Raw genomic sequence first — 26,989 nt, 5'->3', positions numbered from 1 at the left:
GTTTTCAGGAAAAGGAGCGTATCATGGAACGTAGAAAAGCTGTTTAAGCCGTTGTGAAACCTGCTGAAAATATAACACTTCACAAAATGATTATTGGTTGCACGTCAACGTCAGATCTGATCTGAGGATCTGACATAAGACTTCCACTTTGATTTGATTCAATGCAAGCGGGTAGCGGTTGCAATGCAATCTGTATAAATATTGCTTGAATTATCATACAAAATACATAAGCTTTACATTGATAAGGTCCCACATTAAGCAGAAAGATGACTTTCTTCGAAGACACTTTAATAATCCTGATTTCCCAGGTATAACTTTGTAAAAATATACATTTGTATATCCGTATTTCTTCTGCTTTTTCGCTTACTTCTTCATTTATACGTGGAGTTACGGAAGTTTATTCGTAATACGTAGTGCAGTTAATTCCTGACATATCATATAATCGATTATTTACTTTTATTAAGGTTTAGTGGTTGGTTTTCCAGACGGTGTTCTTCGTCGGCGGTTGGATATTCTTCGTGAAACAACTGTTTCGCGACTATGAAGTTCATCACACGCTGGTGCAGTTAATTTTTTCAGTGACCTTCGCATTAAGCTGCACTATGTTTGAATTGATTATATTTGAGATCATAGGATACTTGGACTCAAGGTAAACCATCTATTATTTACCAATTTTAGTTTGTTTAGATCTTGAATTTTATAACCATTTGTCATTTGTACCTTCTTCTTCAATTTAAGAGGTATCCTCTTGTCGGTGGAGTATTTTCCATTTCTCCCTCTCATAAGCCATAGCTTTGACCTCTTGATACGACACGACACCAGCTTTTTCTTTTATTTGGTCTACATAGCTACTTCTTGGTCTGCCCCTGCCTCTCTTTCCTTCTATCTTGCCTTCTATGATGGTTTTAAAGAAGTTGTTGTGCCGTAACAAATGTCCAATCATTTTTCCCCGTCTGTTGTTGATGGTGTTCAATATCATCCTCTTCTTTCACTCTTCGTAATACCTCTTCGTTCGTTATCTTCTCCGTCCATTTTATACCTTCCATATGTCTCCAACACCACATTTCGAAAGCTTCCAGTCTTTTCCAGTCTCTCTGAGTCATAGTCCACATTTCACTACCATAAAGTGCGATACTCCAAATATACACCTTAATCATCAACTTTTTGCTCTTACATGACAAACTACCATCATTCTTTTGTACCATTCAGAATTATTTATTCCGTTTTTTAAACTCTAGCTCCCAGCAGTCCTAGTGTTAAAAAAGTTTTTACAAGAAATTGTAACCTTGGTTTAAAAATTTTTTTTTACTCTTTTAACAATATGTAATGGTAAATACAGAAGGTTCATTCTGGATGACTGGCTTCATTGTATACCTACTTAATAATTATCTACAATTTTATTATCAGCTACATTTTATTATAATGAAACTATTGTATGTTCTGTTTTCAGTTCCCGCTACTTTCACTGGAACCTAGGACTGTACTCCTTACTGTTCATGGTGATTGCCCTGCTACCATTTTACATTGCGTACTTCTGTATCAGCAACATCAGATTTGGTAAATCACTCTCAATAATATCCAGATTATATTATATTAGATTGGTACATTATTTTTATAAAATGTTAAAAATATAAGTAAAGTATAGAAAATAAGTTTTCAATTTCCAGTCAGTTTATTTCACACATTTTTTTTGATAACAAAAGTAGAATTGTTTTCTCTTTTTAACCAACTTCAAAAAAATTAAGGAGGAGGTTACCAACTTTACTATATTTTTTTGTATGTATGTTACCTCAGACGGTCAAGCATGAGTTTGACTCGCACGCGAGAACGCAACTTATGCTAGGCTAGACCGCCAGAACTCCATAATTTCTGAACCGATTCACAAAATATTTTGTTTGAATGTATATTTTTTTTATAAAAACATTATGATATGTTTATGTTTCAGTGTCCCAGAACATGATAAGGCCACTAACAGTATTTGTGTGGTTCATATATCTCTATTTCTTCTGGAAAATAGGTGACCCATTCCCTATATTGAGTCCAAAACAGGTAAGACCTTTTTACTACTAGCAGATTAGTCCTAATAAAGCCGCCTTGACACCAGACAGTTGAAAGCAACATGCTAAATTGTAAATTAAAATAATCTCACATAAAGGTTGAAATCTATAAAATATAGTTCTTTTATCACTGAGCTAAGGTTTAATTTTGGTTGGCCTGTGTAAAAGGTTTATTCATTATATACAGAGTCTAGGAAAAAATGTGCTACCGAGTTTGACAGCTGAAGCAGATGGCGCTTTTGACAACTAAAGTTACCACACAAAAATTGAAGCCATACAGAGCCATCTACATTGTTAAATTTGAAGCATGAATTTGTCTTAAATCTGTATTGTATCCGTCGGTAATAATTTGTATTGTTATATTACAGGGTATATTTTCGATAGAGCAAGGTGTGTCACGAATAGGCGTCATTGGAGTGACTGTGATGGCTCTCCTCTCTGGGTTCGGTGCTGTTAACTATCCATACACCTCTATGGCTATATTTATAAGGTATGTTCTTGTTGCACAAATATTTAAGGCACTTTTGTGCAGTTGGTTGGTTGGAATGGTTGGCGAAAGAAAAAGTTTCTGACAATCCTCACTTTTTATAGACACTTACTGAGGCCACTTGAATCACTAAAAGCTCTACTTATTTATCACATGCATGGCAACTAATGGTTTCTATTTTTTAGCATTAGAAAAAAGGTAAACAATCTTGAAGTCTCTTTTTATTGAAAAACACTTTTGAAAAATAAGTGACGGCAAATACGTAACAATTATGAATCAAAGACGATTATTACATTTTTTTGCGTTCATAAGTAATAGTTACTGGTTTTTAAAACCAAGAGTGAAAGATATGGCATTATGACCTGATTCGCCAGTCTCGCCACTTAGGCACTGGTCCCACCGCGAACTAGTAAGCTATGAGCTATCGGCTATAAACACGAACAAAAGATAAGCACTCCCGTGTAAATAAAAGAGACACGGCGATATTTATAGTTACTCGCCCAGCGGTGAGCTATAAATATCGCCGTGTCTCTTTTATTTACACGGGAGTGCTTATCTTTTGTTCGTGTTTATAGCCGATAGCTCATAGCTTACTAGCTCGCGGTGGGACCAGTGCCTTAGTTTTGCGGCAAGTATAGCCATGGCTGCGCAATGTCGTAGCCTCTGAGACGTGCACTTTCTGTCTTTCGGTATCTCGTCAGGTAACAATGACAACCAAACTCACTTACTACTACTACGAGTTCAGAGCCATAGTGAATCGTACTAGTAATAAAACAAGGTTGGTTTTTGTTTAATTATTTTTTGTACAGGCCTGTAACCCAAGCCGATGTCCTATCAATAGAGAAGAAATTACTTCAAACAATGGACATGATATTGGTGAAAAAGAAAAGGATAGCACTAGCAGAAGCTAACAACGTTGGAGGGAGACAGCAATACGGCTTGTTGGACCAAGCAAATAAAAACAAGGGGTTTTGGACGAATATTTTGTCGAGTGTTGGCAACATCGCCAACCCACTTAGTCATAGCTCAGAGAGTAAGTGGCTAATGTTCTTACAAAGAATTTTCTCTTTTCCAGTGAGTATGAGATTCTGAAATTACATCGCGGTAGATCCGTTTGTGTAATTAAATATCGGTGTACTTTTTGAGCTCTTACGACTTTGTGATAACTTATCACTGATAAGGTCTAATCCTTTACAGAAATTTCCAACTAAATCGGTCGATACGTTTTGGAAATAACGTCACACAGGCGCGTTTTCGGGGCGTTAGCGGGGCGCGCGCTTTTACATATAAAACGCTCACGCCCCGCCCGGAAAACGCGCCTGTGTGACGGAACCTTAAGACTATTTGAGTAAGGGCTCATTTAGACGACGCGCGAACTCGCATGCGAGTTTAGTTCGATTTTGGATTGAGCTTTCATCCAATTCAGCCGGCCGGTCAAATACCGCAATGTAATGAAACGCACTCGTGCACCGTCTAAATAAGCCGCAACACATAGAGCCTCTTATATTATAACTTAGATCTATTTTGAACTTAGACATTTGTTTTGATTTCAGACATAACCCAACTCCGCCAAGAGATCGCCGCGCTGGAAGAGCTAAGTCGGCAGTTGTTTCTAGAAGCCCACGATGCTAGAACGGCGCGAGAGAAGGCCGACTGGTCCAAAACCTTCCAGGGGAAGTACTTTAACTGTCTCGGTTACTTCTTCTCGCTTTACTGCATTTGGAAGATATTCATTGTAAGTATTTATTTTTACCTTTTGACCAAACCAAACGGCGCATCTATTTGCCGTGCCTCTGACGCCACGGGGGTAAAATTTAGTTATGTGAATAAATAATGCCAACCTAAAAATGGGGTGTTTTTCAGTAGATTTTTATCAAAAAACGATCGACATCAAATGCCTTCTTTGACGTCGTTGTCACGATTTTGCGTTGACGTCAATTGCCGTCTGTGGCGTTCAAAAGGTTAATAAGTAGCTCTTCTTTCCTGCGAGTCCTGCGACGAGGAGGGATAGGCTGATTTATTCTTCCCTGGGGGGGATTCTTTGTTAAAAACTGTACTGGCCTTTCGCCAAATGCTAGCTATCAGCGATAAATATCTACACCCACAAGTGCAGCTGGCATAGGGAATATATTTCCCACAATGATTTTGAACTATATTCTACAGTGATAGGTTCAATTTTGTGTAATTTCTGAAACCTTTACGTCTATTAAAGACAACATACTTAACATTTGTTTCAGTCAACAATAAACATAGTGTTCGACCGCGTGGGCAAGAAAGACCCGGTGACCCGCGGGCTGGAGCTGGTCGTCCATTGGCTCGGGCTCAGCATCGACGTGGCCTTCTGGTCCCAGCACGTGTCCTTCATCCTCGTCGGCTGTATCGTGCTCACCAGCATACGCGGCCTACTGCTCACTCTCACTAAGGTATGTGAGATTAACTTGATAGTACTGTAGTGCCAACAGATATTTTACCAAAATGTCGACTTTTTTAATGAGGAACGAAACTAAATTTTAAAATAAAATCTTTTATAATTTTCGAGAGTATTTCTGACTTTTTGGAAACTTTTCGCAACTTGCACATATGTACAGTCGCCATCAGATATATCGGGACTAGCTGTTGGACCACATGAGTAAGAAAGACCTGGTGATCAGTAGTTGTCAGTAGTTTGGGGCTGGTAGTACATAAAAAGAAACTGTTTACCTACCTACCATTTTTGTTGCAAAATATAAGAAAAACTGTTTTCCTGTCTAAAGTTTCGGATTTCTCTCAATGTTCCTCTTAAAACACTAATAATCAGGCCCGGATTTAGACACCTAAGGCCCCTAGGCACTTGGTATGGCACTAAGAATTTGGAAGGTCCCCATCTCCATCTAAAAACCATTGCTAGGTTGCCCGGCCCTTGTGGGCCAAGGCAGAAATCCGGCCCTGCTAATAATCATACGTTATTGTTAACCAAAATCCATTTCTTTTCCAGTTCTTCTACGCGATATCATCATCGAAGTCATCCAATATCATCGTGCTAATACTAGCTCAGATCATGGGCATGTACTTTTGTTCATCAGTCCTACTAATGCGAATGAACATGCCACCAGAATACCGCATCATCATCACCCAAGTGTTGGGTGACCTGCAGTTTAATTTCTATCATAGATGGTTTGACGTAATATTCTTAGTTAGCGCGCTTACGAGTATATTCACGTTGTATTTAGCGCATAAGCAGCCCTCGGTCAGCTAGCTTGGCTGGTAGGCTACCTATGTTATTTATTTATAAGTCGGCAGCAAATGTTTAACTTAAGGTGACAGTCCATTTCCAACGACAGCTGCACTACTGTTCATTTTACTATGGAAATTGACAATGACAGCGACGCGTTCAGTACCGGTAGTTATACGCTTAGAAATTTCAGGACATGGGCTGTTATCGTTATGTGGGTATTTTGACTGTAAGAGAAGTAAATGATACCGACACTGACTATGTAGATAGTTTGAGAAGCCACTGAACTGAAGTTTGGTTAATAATTTAAGTTTCTTGTACATATACAATAGAAAATCGGCTAAAAATCAATTTATACTGTTAGTTACTCGTACTTTGCATAATATTACCAGGTTAAGGAATATATTTCCCACATACGGCACTTCAAACTGTGTTCTATTTTCGATCAGTAAGACTGACATTTGATTAAGCTTCGAATAAATTTAAAAATGGAAAAAAGTACTGTCTTGGGTGAGACTTGAACTCACGGCCTCTGAATCGATACTCCAGCGCTCTGCCATCTGAGCTACCAAGACCTCATCCCTAGCCAGCAAATCTTTCCACCATATTATAGGTCAAGGGGACCCTTAGCGACATCTACCACTTTCCACTTTTAAATTTATTCGAAGCTTAATAGCATCGTTCGCAGACGTTTCTGCTTGTTAAAAATTAAAATTGACATTCGATTGTCAGTTTTAAACTGTCAGCCTGGTAAAGGGTTAAATTCACTTCTCAGAGCAAAAGCAACCATATAGGTACCTAATAAAGTAGCAAATAAGATTGCTTGATTGTTGTTAAGCAAATTTTTCTTAGTGATCGCATAAAATCAGAGATTACCGCATTATGTTCAGACAAGTGCTGGGTAACTTGCAATTTAACTTTTATTACCGTTGATGTTCCTACCCCCGTATTCATAAACGTTTACTAAAGTTGACAAGCCGATAATAATCGTTTGTCCCTTTCCGACGTATTGGTATGATGGATAAGGACAAGCGATTATTATCAGTTTGTCAACTTCAGTAAACGTTTATGAATAAGGGGGCTAGTCAACACATTTACGAACGCTACAATTGAGCACTTTCATTTGATTTTATAAAAGTAAGGGCCAGTTGCACCAACCACATTTGACAGACTGATCAACGTCAGCCGGCGCACCCCGGCGCTTTACTATTAAACTTTCCATACGTAAAAATTTAGCGAACTCTTTAACGATAGGGGTCATCCATTAATTACATCACACGTTTAGGGGGAGGGAGGGGTCAAGAAAATGTGACATATTGTGACATGGGGGAGGGGGGAAACACAAACTTTGTGACGTCACTTTAACTTCATCAGTAGGTAACCGAAAATTTATTTAAATTATTTTATTCGCTGTACATTTAAATAACGATAATCGTTTTTATTCTTTCAATTTTCTTTCCTAAGCAGTTTTGGGGTATAAAATTACTAATATTTATATCGTCAAAAATATTTTGATAAAATGTTAATAATACTTAGGTACTTACTTAATTCGATTTGGCGATTTCGTAGAAAAAATGTGACGTCACACTAGGGGGGAGGGGTTTGCCAAATGTGACCAAGTGTGACAAGGAGGGGAGGAGGGGTCAAAAAGCCTAGAAATTCGTGTGACGTAATTAATGGATGACCCCATACGAACAGTTTGGTGCATCCGACCCTAAGTGTCTGTACCATGTGATGCATAAACCCCAGTGTAACACGCTGCTACAGTGCGAATATAAACTCAAAAGGCCAGTACACAGTGGTCAAGGATGGTCCATGACAAGCCATCGCCATTGTGTACAGGGTAGTACAGGGGCAATGGTTATATAATGGCGAATGGCCATCAGTTGTCGATCGTGGTGCGCAATCCGGAAGTTGACAGTTTTTTTTTACACTTCAAAGAAATCGTGGATTTGCGTTGTCTGTGATGTTCACAGTTCACAGTCGCCAATGGCAGTGGCTTGGCATGGGCTATCGTTAGCCACTGTGTCTAGGACTTTTACATGTTGACCGCGTGATGTGTGACCTAAAGTGCCGTTATAGTAGAAACACTAGAATTACTTTCGTTAGTACAAGATACTTAAAATTTAAATTAATGCTGTACATATGAGTCTGATAAGTGATAAGTCATTTAATTTATGTTGTATAATAATTCTTCTAAGAGTTGTTCCGAGTGAAATACACGACGTATCATGGAGCCTGTGTCTTTTACTAAATCCTTTTTATATCACTCATGAAAACATGCTAATGTAGTATGTAAAAAATAATATCACTCATATTATGAGTAGATTACTTAAAATATTCTCGCACTTTAAGGTTGTGTGGCCTATCGAGTAATTTAGTACCTACTAATTCACTTGCTAAAAATCCATGCTAGCCAACCTAACAATTTAAGTACATAACTCACCATATTTTTGAAAGTAAAAACAAACATTAAATTCTCCATCAATATATTAATTCAACATCAATTACAAATCGAGCTTATATCAGAAATTAAATAAACATAATATTCTTAATTATCTACAAACATCAGTAATAAAAAAAAAATACTTGTCACTTTGTCTCCCGCCTAAATTCCCCAGCGTCCAAACTTGCTTTTTGGCTTTTCTCCGACATCTCCGTAATGGTGGATAAGTCTGGGACGGCACAGGTAATAGGGAATATCTGTTGCAAATTAGCGCCATAGACAGGCCTGTCATCCTGCACATCAAAATAGTTGGTGTTACTTTCTTCATCGCTGAGGAGATACCATTTGGAAGTGCGAGGCTTGGGGGCGGGCGGATCTGACAGGTCTTCGGTGAGAGCGCTGTTGCATCGGCTCGCGAACGGGGTGAAATACATCGTGTTGCCGCTGTCTGCGCGTGGCACCTCTGTTGCTTTAGCTGCCGAGATAATATTAAACTTAGTCAACTCTTGCTAACATATATATATATTTAAATCAAATTTTCAGTATATTTAAGCTGATTGTACTTATTTAGTATTCAATTTAATATCAGATAAGTAAACAATTGTAAGTCGGAGGCCAGGACTCACTTTGGGTCGTTGCGTCGCCGTAGTATGAAAACTATGAAAGTAAGTAAACAATTATAAAATACCTTATTGCTATATGTATAATTTAAAAAAGCTTGGGTTATTAGTAAGAAGCATGTAAAAAGTAACTTATTACCGAGTAACTGGACTTAAAGCCGCGACCAGACATGCTGATGGTGATGCTTTGGCATTGAAAGATGAGTACCTATAATCTCTAAACTTTCCACATAAAAACGGTTGTGGGGACGGAAAGAAGCTTAGGTATAATTATGAGATATGAAAACTTACCCTCACGCAGATTCGTAGCACACTGAGCGTTGTCACAATACAGCTCAGGTGATGTTTTCCCACTTTCCATTGAGTTTCCACCCAAATTCTCTTTATTCTCGGAAACGAAAGAGCCCGAACTCAAAGAAATTATAGATTTCGATGTAGTGTCTATGTACTCTACACTGTCGGAGCCGTCTTGGTCCATACAGTCTCGGATGTGAAGGCAAGTCTCTGAATGGTTGTGTATGAGCTCGCTACTGTCTTCAAATCCGTGCAAAAACACACCAGACTCGTTCTCTCCTTCAGTATTTGAACTGCGGCTAACATTCTGCTTCTTTTGAGGAGACTTTTTCTTTTTTTGCGGCTTGGCTTTCGGTTTTGTTATTTTGACTTTGATGATATCTTTTTTAATTCGTGGCTTTTTGGTAACCGCAGTGACGTCAATCCTTTGATCATGTATATTGATTTCTAGGTTGTCTGGTGCATTTTTTTCACAGTAAACAATATTGACAGACGGCGGGCATGATCTCCTGCCACCGCGTGAACAGTGAGCTTTTGATTCTTCAACAATAACTGGTTCTAGATTAATCTTCTTCTTATTTTGAATAGTGGTTTTCTTATGAGGCGTTGAACATCGTTTTCTAGAACCCTTTTTCTTTACTTGTGTATTTACTTCCATCTTTTCTTCATTAGCCGCAGGTTTTTGAGCGCTCTCTAAAAGTAGTTGCTCCAGTCTTCTGTCTAGAGAGTCTGACGACTCAACGTTGATGCCAGAATAAGTTTTCAAGATAGATTCGGATGTAATCGACATTCTCATGCTAGAATCCTTTGACAAATTCCGTCCAGCAGAATTTGGCCCATCAGATAAATTACTCATCGCGGCCATTAGATGCTTTCTGTATTTTTCTTGTAGATCGCAATCCTGGTTCATGAGAGGCATAGAAACGTCTACTTGAGACATGAGATATTTATCATTGCACGTATTTTGCGCATTATTGCTCTCCGTTTCATTGATTGCCGGTTGATCATTTATTTCTGCAATAGCACTTTTGTTTACTGATAAATTCTCAACAAATGACAGTTCTGGGGACAGTGGTAGAGACAGTATACTGGAGCTGGTTGGATCAGATTTATTTATTGAGTCATTAGCTTTCAAAATCTCGTCACGAAGGTTGCGAATTTCATTCACTAGCGTGTCAGTTTCGTTATCATTCGCCTCTTCAATCTTATCCAGTATCTCTATAGTCCGCGAGCGAGGCATGAGGAATTGGTACGAATCCGATCTGTACACCTCAGAGTTGATGGTCGACTCTTCTTTTCTTCCACTTTTGAAAGTGATACTACAGGATGAATCGCTTTCACTAAATAAATGTTTTATCAGGGGATATGATTTGCTTCTTTGTTTGCGTTTCATTTTCCTGCCTTTTATAGACAGGGTGGAAATGCTTAGGCGTCTTTTTCTTCTGAAGTTTATGTTAAACGGGCTAGTGTCAGAGTCTTGGTAGCCTTGACTGCTATTTGCTGAGTGGTGGGATAAGCTTTCGGGTGATGCGATGTTAGGTAAGCTGTGTGGACAAAAGAGAATCGGGTTTACACACACAAGGCCATGCGGTTATATGCAGGGATGCAATTATATATTTTTTTACTAGAAATTGCTCTTAGAGAGTGAAATAACAGCGTTCTCTAGTCGTCTGACTTTGTGTAATATCCAGTCGAATGAGTTTCCCAAAGTCCGCCAAATATTAATTGACTTGTTTTTAACTTTGGAATTCGTTGTCATGTCTTTTGTGGTCAATCATAAATTCGCAAGTGTGATACGTATAGAATATGTGTGCAAGCATGAATAAGGCATTGATATGATGAGTGCGTGTGTAAGACGAATATACATGCGGATCACAATGGAAGCAGGGTCACACAACATTTAAATCAATATTGTTTTATATTGATCACCAGTTTGTTTCCTCACAGCAGACCTTATGGACTATGGTCAAATATATCTTTAAAAACAAAGTTTTGTGCGGTACACTGTACTCCTCATATTGACCAACATTTGCTCAGCGACTTTTAAAAATAAATTGTGGTTTGATTTTTAATTCTAAGACGCAATGTATTGCGAATTTTGTTATGTTTAAGGCGTGACAAGCAACGTCAATCACAACGATATGGCGTGGCGATGGCGTCCATTGAAGATAATACTTATTTTGTATGAAAAATAGCGAGTCTAAATACTTCATAATTTTTAAAAGTTGTTGAACAAAAGTGTCACCGTTTGAGGAGTACAATCTATGTTTTAATTATTTACTCGTGTTACAGGCCACACCCGGTATTACTTTTGAAATATTAGGTACATTGTTGTTATTTTCTTAGTGTTCAATTGTATTGTTATAATTAGATAAGAAAAATATATCAAACCAATCCAACTAGTCTGCTTACAGGACTCAAACTATGATCAATTGATCATTATTGTTTTTTAAACTTAATATAAATGTTAATTATCTAGTGGCTTATCGGGAAGTTTTACTATAATGAAACAACTATAGTTCGTATTTTTTAGCATTAGAAAGAACTTGCAAGAAGGTAAGCGATCTTGACATGCCTTTCAATTGAAAAACGCTTTTTAAAAATCAAAAACTATTAAGTACTTATGAAAGCAGAAGAATATAAATGATCGTATTAGATTCATAATTGTTACATATTTGCCGTAACTTATTTTTAAAATGTGTTTTTGGTATCGTCTTGGGTCGTCCCATTCGTTTTTCGTCAAGTTCTTAAATTAGTCCTATTCTGCTTTCGTCACTCATTCTACATTCGTCACAATCGTCGGTGGCTTTCAATGTAGAATGAGTGACAAAGCAGAATAGGACTAATTTTAAGAACTTGACGAAAAACGAATGGGACGACCCAAGACGATACCGTGTTTTTCAATTAAAAGACACATCAAGATTGTTTACCTTATTTCTAATGCTAAAAAAACGAACTATAGGTAAGTTAAGTCTTAAACTACTGTAAATAAATACACCATTACTTTAGCAAGTGTTTATTGATCCAAATGAAACACCTGCTCCCATTCACAATTATAACAAGAATAACAGTATGTTATATTATTATATGTACAAGTATTTTCATGTTTTGGACATACGAAACATTTCCTCTACAAGTAAAGAATAGAAATGATTTCGATATTTCTATGTATAAAATATATTCTATAATTATATAAAGTGAAGAATAACACAAAGATGATTGATAATAAATTCATATTCTTTTTGTCGTAATATTCAGTAAATGGGTACTCTAAAGATCAGTAAAAATAAAATCAGGTTTTAAGTTTAAGAAATAAAATTCAAACAAGACAATAGATTTAATAAAAAGTGGTCTGAATCTCAAAGTACCCAATGTACCCATTTTCTGAGCTACTTCCCATACTATGGACGAGGAGAAAATATAAAGTACATAATACCAGTCTTCATTGACTATATACAATTAATTGCAAAACACATAATGTGTACTTATACATTTTATTTGATTCTGCAAATTTATATTGCGGTCAATAAGTATTTGTCGCAGTTTTATTCTTAACAAGATTATTTTAGGGACCGTGCGCGAGGGTCTGCCACCTTGACTAATGTGGCCTTAATCAAAAACCGGGCAAGTGCGAGTCGGACTCGCGCACGAAGGGTTCCGTACCATAATGCAAAAAAAAAACAATCACGGTTCGCGAGATACAGCCTGGTGACAGACGGATGGACGGCCGGACGGACGGACAGCGAAGTCTTAGTAATAGGGTCCCGTTTTACCCTTTGGGTACGGAACCCTAAAAACTTGACATAAGTCATAGACAATTCAAACCTACATACAGGTGCTGGCAACTACAGTCAATGCATGCTGTCTTGGGCGTTAAAGAGTGCTATCTCGTGGCTTAAGTTTAACATTAACTTTTCGTTGCCAATAAATACCGTCCGGTGATGCCCTCTATACTTCACGCACGTTCCCTATCCGCACAGTTTCATCGACAAAATCTACTTACAGCTTCTTGGGAGAGGTTTTGTTTGTATTAGCCTTGGTGGTCTGTTGTTCGGGTTCCGGCGACGGGAATTTGTATCGCACCTCGTCCTCATTTTCTTCGATTACTGGAGTTGGTGCATTTTCCACAGGCACCTCAGGCTGTGGCTTTGCTAATGATTTCCTACTTGCTTTGGCTTTTGGAGTCACGCCTGAAATATTACGTAATACTTTAAAAAAAATGAATTTACATGCTGTAATGCTGGCACTTTTCAAGTGGATAAATCTGTGCCGAGTATGTTTTTTAACTTAACTTTTATGTATATTTTGGGTAAACCTTTTAACTCGGTATTTTCTATGGCATTTAACACGTTCACTACCCGTGCCCGTATATCGGTCACGGAAAGCCTCTATTACAAAGCCATAAAGTTAACAATTCAGATTGGGACAGTAAACGTATACAAATAGCCTCTAACATATTCTCTATCCATCCACGAATTAAAACTAGCTAAGAAAAAGGCAATTTTTATTTGTCAAATTAAATATTCAAAATTCAATGGAAATGGAGACATTTTTATAGGCCTCTGGGCTAATATAGAATTTTATAATATAACGCTACATGCTACGTAATAACAGCGACATTAACCCTTTTCCAGGCATACTACGATATATCGACCACATACGCGCCAAAAGAATTTCAACTTTAGCATTCCAATCTAAGGTTCAAATTAGATTGCACTTTCGGGAAATGGGACTTGCCTTCAAATGAATCATCAAAGCCGGATTAATGGGAATACATTTAGATTTTTTGGGAAGACCTTGTAGATTGGTGCGGCCAGTGCGGCGTGGAAAATGGTTAAAGAAAACACATACCATTTAAGAGTTTCCTAGGGGTCCTTGTTTGCCTCTCGGCAGTCGGTGTGTTGTTAACATCTTGAGCTTTTACTTCCTCTACGACTTTACTTAGCTCTACAGATTTTTTTGGCTTTTTAGCCGGGCTCTGTGCCGCTGCTGCATCAACTGCTGGTGAAACCTGTTTTTTAGGTCTGCCTCGTTTTTTCCTAGAAAAAATACTGTAGGTATAAAATTATAGGCATAAACATATCCTTGTCTCGTGATTTGACACAGTAAAATTAACACTCCTCATTATTATTAACTAATTAAGAGCGCTCTTACAAGAAAAGTCGAAATAATGCAAAATTGATGATACTAGTCGACGAAATTCAGGACTTTGTGCTCATTATTAGAAACAATGAGTACTTGTTCCAGTAAAAGCGTCTTCTTATCTTTTTAAATATCGTTGTAAATATTAGAAAAAGGACTTATTAAATTAGTAATGAATTTTTTTCTGATGGTCGTTTCCGAAAAACCCCGCGAAGCACTGAACGGCAAGCTCTTATTTGGAAATGTTGAGAAGTTTACTCTGCTAAACCTGGCTATTTTGTATTACTAATACCCTGTACTTTAGGCATATCAAACGATATTTTTCCTACATACCTTTGAGAAAGAGAAAATCAAAGTAAAACGAACTCAATTTTCTCTCCGAAACAAGTGTCAATTTCTACGAAAATCTACTTAATATCGAAGTCATTTTCATACTCAAGTAATCTGCAACGTTTGCTTATACTGTTGGTATACATTAGTGTTTATGAAATTCTACTATAATTTTTTGGCAATTTTTTGAAAACTACTCTATATTACCGATGACGCGCGCTCGCCAGCTCAGTGCCGCGGCAGAGCTTGTACAGGTAGGACGTGTGTCGGTCGGCTCCGCACATTTTCAACGGCGACGACGAGGTTTTTTATCATTGTGTGCGGCGGGCGCCGTGTAAAACGCTATACTGTGTGCGTGTAAACCGCAACGAGAGACTTTGATCCTAGCACTGTTTTTATAGTATTATAATTTATAATGGTACAGTTTAATAAACTACCGGACAGGATTAAAAATATTTGAAACGACCTGACATTCTATATGTATTTATTTGACTCAAGATAGTACTCAGGGTCTGATGATGGAGCCGGAAGGTGGTCACCGGTACCAATCAACCATGCAACTAAACCACTTTGTGTTTAGGCTCGTTTTATTCATCTCAACAAGATCTTTGACACAAGATAGTACTCAGGGTCTGATGATGGAGCCGGAAGGTGGTCACCGGTACCAATCAACCATGCAACTAAACCACTTCGTGTTTGGGCACGTTTGATTCGGCTCAACAAGATCTTTGACTTAAGATAGTACTCAGGGTCTGATGATGGAGCCGGAAAGTGGTCACCAGTACCAGTCAACCATGCAACTAAACCACTTCGTGTTTAGGCTCGTTTTATTCGTCTCAACAAGATCTTTGACACAAGATAGTACTCAGGGTCTGATGATGGAGCCGGAAGGTGGTCACCGGTACCAATCAACCATGCAACTAAACTACTTCGTGTTTGGGCTCGTTTGATTCGTCTTAACAAGATTTTTGACATAAAATAGTACTCAGGGTCTGATGATGGAGCCGGAAGGTGGTCACCGGAACCAATCAACCATGCAACTAAAACACTTCGTGTTTGGGCTCGTTTGATTCGGCTCAACAAGATCTTTGACTTAAGATAGTACTCAGGGTCTGATGATGGAGCTGGAAGGTGGTCACCAGTACCAATCAACCATGCAACTAAACCACTTCGTGTTTAGGCTCGTTTTATTCGTCTCAACAAGATCTTTGACACAAGATAGTACTCAGGGTCTGATGATGGAGCCGGAATGTGGTCACCGGTACTAATCAACCATGCAACTAAACCATTTCGTGTTTGGGCTCGTTTGATTCGTCTCAACAAGATCTTTGACACAAGATAGTACTCAGGGTCTGATGATGGAGCTGGAAGGTGGTCACCGGTACCAATCAACCATGCAACTAAACCACTTCGTGTTTAGGCTCGTTTTATTCGTCTTAACAAGATCTTTGACACAAGATAGTACTCAGGGTCTGATGATGGAGCTGGAAGTAAACACGATGTGGTTTAGTTGTATGGTTGATTGGTAATGGTGACCACCTTCCAGCTCCATCATCAGACCCTGAGTACTGTCTTGTGTCAAAGATCTTGTTGAGACGAATCAAACGAGCCCAAACACGAAATTGTTTAGTTACATGAGAGACTGGTACCCGTGGCCACCTTCCAGCTCCATCATCAGACCCTGTGTATCTTCAGTTTCTTGTAACTTGTTTCTTGTAAATAAGCGAGTACCTATAATTTCTTTCGAGTAATATACGTTCATAAGTACGAGTATGGGGCTATTCATAAATTACGTCGTTTCAAATGGGAGGAGGGGGGGTCTGGACATCGGATGATGGTAGCATGACGTAGGAGGAAACAGAGTCATCCGAAGCATGATTTTTGGATGATTTGAGGGATGGGGGGGTCAAAAATAGATGACGTAATTTATGAACAGCCCCTATGTACATTTGCACTGCATTTAGTATTTTCGTACTTACCAAATAACAGTTTTAGGACTTTATAAGTTAAGTACAGTTAGTGTTGTTATGGTTAATTTCAATATGCTTCGCGAAGGATCAAGAATGTTTAATCCATCATTGTAGTGCGAGTGTGGTAGAAGGGATCGGAATACTGAGCTCGCACGGCCTGCCGCAGCGCGTAAAATACCTAAACTCGCTCAACCCCGAAATGTAATAGCACTCTTAACTAACCTCATTCATGAAGTTATCCTTTAGTATTGAGCGTTATATTTTGGTGTTAACTACTTACTAAGATTTTTTTTTCTCAGCCATAACCAGTGCTAACGAAACGACCTGGTGGTAACAGACTAGGAAAACCCCACCTTTATAGTTTTATGGGTGTTACTGTGCTTTAAAGTTTCAATAGAAAGTTATCATCTTTATCAGTATTACTTATGTTTTATTCAAAATAGTGATACCATACAAACGCAAAGAAATTGAAAGGTGTGAAAATCCCTAACCCGCATTGGGCGAGCGTGGGGACTATAGCCTAAGCCCTGTCGCGCATGAGAGGAGCCCTGAGCCAAGCAGAGGGATGTATTAACATAAGGTAAATTATTATCTATTTATTATTTGTGATGAATTGGTATTCAACGTAAAGGTATCCATGGACAATCATGGACAAACGGGTAGGCTAAAACCTTTACAACACTAAAGTAAATAAAAAATATATTAAAATAATACCTTTGCGTAATATTTGATTGTACTTCAGCATTTTCTGGAACAGTATCGTTCACTCCTAGATTGTCAGCAGGCACACTTGTTTCTTTGTCTTCCTTTTGTACCACAACTTCCTGTATTTCATCATCTTTCTTGTCTTTCTCTTCTATCTCTTTAAATATTGCTGATTCTAACTCGTTTACTTTATCGCGTACTCCTGAAAAAAGGAATAAATTCATATTTTAAATTTCACACTGTTATAAGATGCTCCCAGATCTTGCGAATACGCCGTGAGTATCGCACAGATGCATCTTACATTGTATTTTTTTACATCAATTGTGTGTGTCCAATACCATTATAAGGTTTCTGATCAAGGAAGATGTTTAGGTATATCTAATCTATTCTATACATAAATATCTAGATCTGTATAGCAATAGCCAATTGCAGAAGTAGTACCTGTTTACTCTAAAAAATGTGCTGGATATCCATTCAAATGGCATTTAAAAGCAGAGATCCTGGTACTGGAAGCCTTAATATTCAGCTACGGTATTATCAAATTGACCTATTTCTAACTTAAAATATTTACCCGTATCCATAGGCGCCTCAGCTGGTATAACCGTAGGGGTGATGGGTGTGGTGTTTCCGCTCGACAGCTCCACACAAGTGACCGTGTCAGCTTTCTTCTCCGCATCCTTGTGTAAGATGGACACCACTTGCGCCAGAACTGGGTTTATGTGTTGCCAGTGACCCTCTAGCTGTACTTCCTTAAATATTTACCTGTATCCATGGGCGCCTCAGTAGGTATAACCGTAGGGGTGATGGGTGTGGTGTTTCCGCTGGACAGCTCCACACAAGTGACCGTGTCGGCTTTCTTCTCCGCATCCTTGTGTAAGATGGACACCACTTGCGCCAGAACTGGGTTTATGTGTTGCCAGTGTCCCTCTAGCTGTAATTCCTTAAATATTTACCTGTATCCATGGGCGCCTCAGTAGGTATAACCGTAGGGGTGATGGGTGTGGTGTTTCCGCTCGACAGCTCCACACAAGTGACCGTGTCAGCTTTCTTCTCCGCATCCTTGTGTAAGATGGACACCACTTGCGCCAGAACTGGGTTTATGTGTTGCCAGTGTCCCTCTAGCTGTACTTCCTTAAAATTTGCAAATTGCAGTGTAAATTAATAGATCTCAGGCTCAGCTCACGAGCTGAATAAGTCAGAAATCTAGTGCCGGGATCTCTAAGGTCACGGCATGTGTGAATATAGAGATTTAGGCACTGATTTCCTGATAAATTCAGCTCGTGTGCGGTGTACCTGTTGGAACTGACTTAATTACAACAATGATGTGGGCGTGTGCCTAATATATCTACATAGAGTTCGTATACGTACCAACATAAACTCTGGCTGTATAGAATAAGTCTAAATCAACAGTGCCTTAATCGTAAACTGACGTTTGACCGCCAAAGATGTCAACGTCTTTATTGGACGCTCGCGGCTACAGCCCAATATCAGCCTTCGTACCACCGCAGACGATGGCGAGGCGTGGCGTTCAAAGGGTTAACCTCTAGCCGCCCATACGTCAAACCTTGCCAAGCAAAACTGAATTTTATTTTGTCAACACAAAGTTCAAATTAGAATGGAACAGGAGACTTTTTATAGGTCTCTGGGCGGCTAGAGTCTAAAAACAAATGTATCCTTGTATAGTGTGTGAAAGTGTAACATTTTAGGATGTAACAAATGACGATCAAAAGGTAAAAAAAAATAAAATAAAATAAGGAAGTGTAGCAATAAAAATAAATTAGGAGAATGATCTATTTCACTTACTTGATCATTTTTAGTGAATTTGATTTTTAATGTTTCTTTGTTGACCGGTTTTTCGATAACCCCGCTATATCGTCGCGTTAATTCATTTCCTGGAACAAATTTATTCAGGTTTATTTTTTTCATAAGATTTAGTATCTAGTTTTAAGTTGTGTTTTGTGTTAGCATAAGTTTAATTTACTTGCGTGTTTTTGTAATATGTTTTTATATTTGGAATAAAAATAAATAAATAAGATGTATCACAACATAATTATGTATGTAATCAGCTGGCAAATAAAATTTACAAACAAATCTTTAACTACTCGTAGAAACGTTTCTTCGTGGAGACAAAGGCATGCGGCAGCCCCGCGCAATGGGTACCGGGCTACTGCGCGAGCCATGCAATTTTAAAATGAGAACCATTTTTTGCGACTTTGAGGTAAGATAAGAATTTATTAAGCAAAAAATTATGAAAAAAATGTAATCACAAATGTTTGTGTGTGCCTATTGTATAACATACCTTGAACACTTTCTTGTCGGCTTGGCGGTAATCTTGTACGATTTTCGGTCCTGAAAAATAAATTAATAAGATCGAATCGTCAAACAACAATAGATATAAATGATATAATACCAGCAAAACATGAAAACCCAGTACCATAGAGAAGACTAGAGGAATATTGTCAAAGTAAATTATGTAGTCAGTACATTTACTGCCATCTTTCGACACAAATGATCAACACTTTTAGAACGCCATTTGACTTTGATCCTCATTTTTTTCTATGTATGATTACTTACAGGGGTGAAGTGACAGAAGATACCGAGATAGAACTTTCCTTTTCTTCTTTATCTAGCACGCCATTAGACTTATGTCCCAGTTTTCTGTAAGTTAAAAATATATATGTATAATACTAGATAAATAAAAGTATATAGGTCTATAATAAAATCTGTCTACAGAACCCTTACTTTTTTAATACATCTGTTCGTTTTCTTTCTTCAATATATTTGGATTTCCAATAAGATTCATCTTCTTCGGGATCACCTGTTGAGAGAAGTTAATTTATAGTTAGTTGTGTTAAAATCTCCTCTTAAATCAGCTTATGACATAATCAGACATTATAGTGAGGCAAGCTTAGATTTTTAGTGTTCCGTACAAAACTTTGTTTAGAATGAACTAAGTATAGTAATCTTGATTATTACTGATTATATGATTGAACTTTATAATCTAGTAAAATAACAGGGGTCTTATAATGATAAAGATTACACAAAATAACTTCTCCAATATCAGTAATTAGAAATTTGAACTCCTTCAACTCATTATACAAGGAAAGATGCAAGGGGAAAGATCATCCGGACGAAGACATAACTCATGGCTCAAAAATCTCCGAAAATGGTTCAAACAGAGCACATGCTCATTATTCCGTGCAGCTGTGTCTAAAGTTCGTGTAGCCCTCATGATAGCCGACCTCCGGTAGATGGCACTGGAAAAAGAACATCAGTAACATCACACAGTAGGATTTAAACTTACTCTCAGGCAGGAAAGTAACATAGTTCTTGACAAGTTTGCCATCTTTGACCAACGGATAAACCTTCTTCCCCAGCATGACGAACAAGCCCCCTTCCTCCTCGAGCGACATTATCCGGGCTGCACGCGGTTTCCTGCAGAAATAGGTAACGTTAGTGTTAACAACATTAGGCAACTTTAAAGGCCTGTGCACACCGGGTGCGTGTGCGCGTACGCGTTGTAATGAATGAATTTATTTATTACTAGACAACATTAGGTCCACATGTCGTTAGTTTTGAATTTAATATGCATGTTAGTTAGTAATAATAATAATAAATATATAAAAGTGATTTGGTCCTCTGGCTCATTTTGCACATCAGAGGACAATCTAAGTTATTGGCTATCATGCTTAAAATGCTGTTGCCACTCCCGCGCAACCTGTCAAGCAGCGAGGCAATTTTCTTGCGGCAGACGGCATCGAAGCCGCGTGTGCGCGAAGGTGCGCGCCTCCGGTAATATACCGATACTTATGACAGACGGCACACCGCCTGCGTGACGTGTACCTACATGTCTTTCATGTATTACTTACAGATATTTCCTAGCATATCTGTTCCTCCTGCCATGCGGAGGCGACACGTACTCGCTGTCGCTAGTTGAAGTCCAACCGCTCGAGTCCGATCTATAATCAAGAAAATATCCTAATGATGATTTTGGCCTACCAAGAAGCTGTATATACAGGGCGTCCCACGGCGATGCCACATGGAGGGAAAGTACCTTAAATATCATAGATAGCATATTTTGCTGAAAGAAGACTTCATTTTATTTTTAAAACTTAGTAAAGTTGCATTCATACTTTTTTAATTTTTTTTGAAAAAAAATGTATGGAAAAAAAATATCGCGTCATTGAAGCCTTTCGATCGGTATGACAAAGCTACAAGGTATTCTTTTTTCTCGTGTAGCGGGTTCGATTCCCGGTTTAACCATGAAATTATTTAAAATGCAATTCAACTTGTTTTTTTAAATCGAAATAATGTCTTCTTTCAGTAAGATGTTCATTTACAATAATTAAGGTACTTTTCCTCCAATGACGCGATAATTTTTTTCCATACATTTTTTTTCAAAAAAAATTAAAAAAGTATGAATGCAACTTTACTAAGTTTTAAAAATAAAATGAAGTCTTCTTTCCGCAAAATATGCTATCTATGATATTTAAGGTACTTTCCCTCCATGTGGCATCGCCGTGGGACGCCCTGTATAATATATAATTTTAGCCTATATAGGTATAAGTGATAATGACAAATTGTATTTATTATTGAAGGTATTTTTTTCATTTTATCATTTTATAGTCTGACAAAAAAGAGTAGAAATTAATAAGTAGCAATACTGAAGTTTCGTTCCGTTTTCTTAGATTGATTTGAAAGGGACGATACTACACTATTGCCACTATTTAATTTCTACTCTTCTTTGTCAGACTATAAAAAGGGACAGTAATTGACAAAATAGATCAATAATAATATGAAGTCGTTAATGAGATTTGCAATAGTGGTGCAGACAAGGTATTAAATATTGATATGAATAAAGTGGCAAAAATGTGTACACACTACTTTAATGCATGAGCAATAAAATCGTCTCTACATTATTTTGGCACTTTGTCAGTGTCAGGATTTAATATTTTGAATAATTTTACGGTTTAATGTTAGTATGTCTCACAACAGTTTAAATTCGAGTATTTAATACCTTGATTGAACAATTTCTTTAAAGGAAAATGGAACGTAAAACGTAAGTTGAATGGATAAATTAAACTCACTGCTCATTACGGTGGGAGGTAGTTCTCTTGCGACCATTCAATCTTCTGCTTTTGGAAACACCACCTGAAAAATGATCTATTATTCATAAGTTCATACACTAACATGTTATTGTTAGTTTTGTCATATTGGCTATGAGGGAGAGTAAGCAATAATATTTCAAAGTTAATTTAGTAAGGCATGGAAGTTTAGTGAACCATTACAATATACCGTAAGCATACCCGGGCTTTAGGTGGGGGAAATGATTTCGTGTGTTTATACCTTTGCATATTGTAAAATACAAAACTATGAAATAAAAATATATGGTAAGCTCCTGGCCTCCCAATGTGCTTAGGAATTTAAAAAATGTATATTCTTAAGCATAAAATACACTTGTACGTTTTACTTTCTTAAGTAGGTTCTAAGCGAGCGCTCCACACAGAGCGAGCATACGCGTAGGGCAGGGCAAAGAAGGCACGTCTACACTGGCCGTTTTGTGCGCGATGAAATTGCCTCGCGCGTATGCTCGCTCAGTATGGACCTGGCTATTCTGTAGTATAGCTATGTCCCTACTTACGTAAGTAAAACTTACAAGTGTATCTTAGGAATTACAGTTTTACCTATTTTTGGCTGGTGTAAAACATTCACAAACCGAAAACGCGGGGAATGACCATAAGTTATAAATTTAAAATCTGGGAATTATAATTATACTGTTATATCCATAACAATATTGGCACAATCACTATAATAAAATTTAACCATTTTATATAATAAATAATTTCCACAACACGCATCCAATTTTGAGTTTCCCTTTTTTCAGTGATTTTAACAGTAAAATACATATTAACACTTGTAAATTCCAGGATATATCTTCAGCACATATTGCTCGCATAAAATGTAAGTCAGTATAATATATACACAAATATCTGAAATATCCATACACCTCTCGACTTTATTGTAACATTGAAATGTCACATGACTTACCATTAGAAAATCCGAAAACGCTAGCTAATTTTTTATCCTTTTGAATTTTGAGAGATGAACGGGCAAGAGGTTTATGGTGGATATCAGAGTCATCAACACTTTCAGAGGTGGTACGGGAGTTAAGAAGAATAACACCATCCTGTGTTTGTTTTTTGTTAGCTTTTTCATTGCTTTGATCTTCGTTTACTTTAGTTCCATCACTCCTTGGATCTTTATTCGTTTTTGTTTCTGCAGCATTTTGCGCTTGCGTTTCTCGCTGGTCATTGGCGTTTTCTTTATTATTTGAATCTGAATCACTATATTTTGTTGCAGACAATTGTTCATATAAACTGACACTTTTCAGGCATGGGTTATCAACTTGTGGATCTACATCTTTAATGCCTGTGCTACTATCTGAATGTATTTCATGAACTTTGTCATCTTTTAGAGAAGGCTTTTTAGGACATTCTGGATTTTTAGAGGTATGTATGTCATTTGCAGTATCTTTGTTATTCGCCTTTTCTTCATTAGAGTCGATAGTGATTAGTCCATCAGAACCTTTTTGTTCTGGCTCTTGATCTGACATCAAATTGGATTTTGAATTTGATTGTTTATCATTAACCTGGCTTTCCTTTTTCCTATTTCCTCTTTCACCATCGTCATGTGGTGAAAGTGTAGGCGATGGAACTTCAGGTGTAGTATGATTCTTAATAGCTTCTTGATTATTAGGAAGTAAACTGTCAGTCATTGGAATGGACTGATTAGAACTGGCTTCCTTATTTTGACTTTCGATATTTCTGCTAAGCTCCTTATCTATGTCTTGTGCAAGAGCTTCATCAACTAACACCATAACATCCTCCAATTGAGAAAGTACTGTGTCATCAGGAACCACTACAGGGTCTTCAGTAATATTTTTACCATGATTTACATTTCCTGCTTGTTTTTCACTAACCTTTTCTCCAGCTGTTGTGATTTTGGCTGTGATTTGAGTTTTATTTGGTTTCAGAATGCTCTGGGATGAAGTGGGATTTTCTGGGGCATCTGATATTTCATCTTGAGCTACATAATTTTCATCAATTTGCATGGGTCGTTCAGCATCAGAACAATCTTCATCTGTTGCAAAATCATCCAAAACCTCTTGCAGCATAGGTGTCAAAGGTTCTGTATATTCTATGAAATCCCGAACAGACTTTAATGCCGGTTTTGATTTGTTTGCCTTATCTTCATTTTGATCTTCATTGGCACTTTCGAGATCACTTTGCATGTCCTCAGCAGTTTGGTAACATGTATCAAGTATAAGGGTCTCAGTGGATGCTCTGTTGTGTACTATTTTTGAACATTGGGTATCCTCACCTGTAGCATTTTCTTCTGTATTTTTTTTGCTAGTACTTGGCTGGTCATTCTCATCATTTGCACCTGGAAAATATTATGAACCAATGTCATCCAATTTTTTTTACAATTGATTAGCAATACTTAATACAAAATATTTTGGTACCATTGTTTTTAGAAGTGTTCACAGGTCGCAATTCCAGTCTTTTATCTTTTTGTGTAAGATTCATCCTGTAATTTAAAAAAAAACTATTTAAAATGTCCTAGACATAAATAAAACAAGTAGAACTATATGAAAGTATTAAGTACCCTCGCTTGAAGCTTAAAATCTGATCTGGGTCTAGCCTGTAATAAGGATTAGTAATATCTGGTAGGATTCTTTTTAAGAATGTCTCTTTGAGGCTCTGCCAGGTTCTTTGTGTTGACTGAAACAAGATGTTAATGAATAAGAATTACATATTATTAGTGTGAAGTTAGAAATATAGCATTATCTACAAAGAATACTCTGCAATATAAATAATACAAATATAAGCATTCGCATTGCAAACTCTTGCAGCGGGACTGTCTATTTGAAATTTAACTAACTGAGAATTAAATATCTGACAACTCTAAAAAGCAGTAAGTTAACTCACATTAGAATTGGCATAGTCCATCCACATCTTACGGCCCCTTGTTTCACCATACAAATTATTTACTGTTAGGTAATCCACTATTGATTTCATTTCACGCAATGTATAAAATTTCCTGAAATTCCATAATATTGATATCAATATTAACTTGTAGACAAGGTACTATAAATTAAAACACAATCAAGTAGTTTGATATCATGATAGAGTTTGTGCAGAAAGAGAAGAGAAAACAACTTTGTGGAATGTATGGGGCCCAATACATTCCACAACTCTTCTCTTTCCGAACAGACTTTATTATCCACAAATTATTCCAAAAAAAACGCTGTTTGAAAATGAGCATTTGTTTAAAAAATATCTGGGGTTAATTTTTTATCTATTTTTTAAGTTTCATTATACTTGTTTATTTCTTTCTTTGTTTTTATCAATAAAAAATATACAATTTCAATATCATGCATGGCCAAATTTTACAGTGTATTTCTTTATGTTCAATTTTCATACAAACATCTTTAGGCATTTGAACTTTTATGTTGCGAAACAGTGTAAAGTTTAGGTATCATGCCTTGAGCAATATTACCAATATATAGATTGGTAATATTGCTCAATGGAACATCTAGTAGGCTGTGAAATAATGGACAAAGCTTTTTAGTTCATCGAACTTAGAGCACCAAAGGCCTGGGTTGAAATCATAGTTCATGTATTGTAATCTCATCTATAACCAAGGTATGGGCATGGAACTATATGTACATACCTATTTACTATAGTTTATTTAAAATCTGCACTCCATTAACTAACAAAGAATGTTGACAATACAAATAACAACAAAAAGAAATGTAGGTAGATGTATCTTATAGTTTAGTTAACCCAATGAGTGAACAAGTTGTAATTATGAAGTGGGGTTATATCCCACAGGTCACATTTCTTTGCTGATGGGTAAAATTTGATGACTTCATCGAAATATTATATCCTAGTAACTGCATCTTAGGTGTATCAAAGAAATTCAATCATATTTTGTGCAATGTATCTTTAATATTAGACTAGTAACATAAAAAACTTAAAAGAAACTTTAATAATAATTAAGTAAATTAATTTCAGTGCAAAATATTTTGTAATTCTAAGGGAAATCAAAACATACCCTGACATTTTGAGCGACGCTTCCCACTGTGTTGTTTATGTTCCCAAGCCGATTGCCTTGCCTGTTGCAGTTTTAAACACCTTCTAATTACTGAAATTGCATCCTAGATAATAATTCGCATTGGAGTCTGTCAATTTTTACAAACAGATTAAACGGATTTCACTTCGTTTTATTTGATTTGACACGCATAGACGACTTGACTGCGTTGCGCCGCCGCTTCGCTTTTTGCAAAGCCGGTTTTCATTCATTCATTCGTTCACTTCACTTTGGTTTCATTTTGGTTGTCACAAAATAAACGGTCCTATTCATGCACCTGCATTGCTACTCGTCACCAACTATTTTGGTGGAGTCTATAATAAATAATAGATGTCACAAATTATTTTGCTTCGAATGAATACTTTGTGAAGTTTTGCAAGCATGTGATGGGCTGTCTGTCTTATAAATCGCAATAAATCTCTTTTAAAGCCGTAACACACTACTGCACTGTACCCATAGAACGGGAAGTATATATAGCTGGTCAAGCAGATATTGTCAGTAGAAAAAGGCGGGAAATTTGAAAAATGTAGGCGCGAAGGGATATCATCCCATAGAAAATTTGACACATCTACTG

The 26,989-nt window shown here is 37.2% G+C and overlaps 2 protein-coding genes across 6 annotated transcripts; one reads left to right on the top strand and one right to left on the bottom strand.

The window, feature by feature from the left end:
- The first annotated feature begins 128 nt into the window (after positions 1–128).
- LOC134671915 (Golgi pH regulator) lies at positions 129–7,003 on the top strand. Its single transcript, XM_063529777.1, has 9 exons — positions 129–308; positions 486–649; positions 1,451–1,557; positions 1,946–2,049; positions 2,426–2,547; positions 3,354–3,577; positions 4,098–4,279; positions 4,782–4,967; positions 5,519–7,003. Exons 1-9 carry the CDS (start codon positions 267–269, stop codon positions 5,777–5,779), a joined length of 1,392 nt encoding a protein of 463 aa, XP_063385847.1. The 5' UTR covers positions 129–266; the 3' UTR covers positions 5,780–7,003.
- Positions 7,004–8,263: 1,260 nt separating this feature from the next.
- LOC134671895 (uncharacterized) lies at positions 8,264–26,565 on the bottom strand. Of its 5 annotated transcripts, none has more exons than XM_063529750.1 (18): positions 26,380–26,565; positions 25,251–25,362; positions 24,928–25,043; positions 24,785–24,849; positions 23,311–24,705; positions 22,350–22,413; positions 21,132–21,221; positions 20,567–20,697; positions 20,005–20,080; positions 19,837–19,920; positions 19,562–19,611; positions 19,066–19,154; positions 18,216–18,393; positions 17,272–17,464; positions 13,967–14,154; positions 13,119–13,305; positions 9,113–10,659; positions 8,264–8,676 (listed from the first exon to the last, which is right to left on the bottom strand). In XM_063529750.1, the coding sequence occupies exons 1-18, from the start codon at positions 26,385–26,387 to the stop codon at positions 8,348–8,350; spliced, it is 4,902 nt and encodes a 1,633-aa protein (XP_063385820.1). In that variant the 5' UTR covers positions 26,388–26,565; the 3' UTR covers positions 8,264–8,347. The 5 variants fall into 5 exon arrangements, with proteins under 5 accessions (XP_063385820.1, XP_063385822.1, XP_063385819.1 ...); XM_063529752.1 differs by having other exon boundaries at positions 17,272–17,461; XM_063529749.1 differs by lacking the exon at positions 18,216–18,393 and adding an exon at positions 17,834–18,011.
- Positions 26,566–26,989: the final 424 nt, after the last annotated feature.

Source organism: Cydia fagiglandana, chromosome 16 (assembly GCF_963556715.1).
Source record: "Cydia fagiglandana chromosome 16, ilCydFagi1.1, whole genome shotgun sequence".
Lineage (NCBI taxonomy): Eukaryota > Metazoa > Arthropoda > Insecta > Lepidoptera > Tortricidae > Cydia > Cydia fagiglandana.
The sequence above is the reverse complement of the archived record's forward strand: the minus strand, read 5'-3'. Positions and strand labels throughout refer to the sequence as shown.

What these genes read in the sequence shown, in the direction of transcription:
- LOC134671915 (XM_063529777.1), top strand. Translation starts at nt 267, where the DNA reads ATGACTTTCTTCGAAGACACTTTAATAATCCTGATTTCCCAG. An exon ending in TATCAGCAACATCAGATTTG is followed by an intron (nt 1,558 to 1,945) that starts GTAAATCACTCT and finishes TTTATGTTTCAG; the next exon opens with TGTCCCAGAACATGATAAGG. An exon ending in CTATATTGAGTCCAAAACAG is followed by an intron (nt 2,050 to 2,425) that starts GTAAGACCTTTT and finishes GTTATATTACAG; the next exon opens with GGTATATTTTCGATAGAGCA.
- LOC134671895 (XM_063529750.1), bottom strand. An exon ending in TGTTACTTTCCTGCCTGAGA is followed by an intron (nt 20,081 to 20,566) that starts GTAAGTTTAAAT and finishes TTCTCTCAACAG; the next exon opens with GTGATCCCGAAGAAGATGAA. An exon ending in CCCTAGGAAACTCTTAAATG is followed by an intron (nt 13,306 to 13,966) that starts GTATGTGTTTTC and finishes GTAATATTTCAG; the next exon opens with GCGTGACTCCAAAAGCCAAA.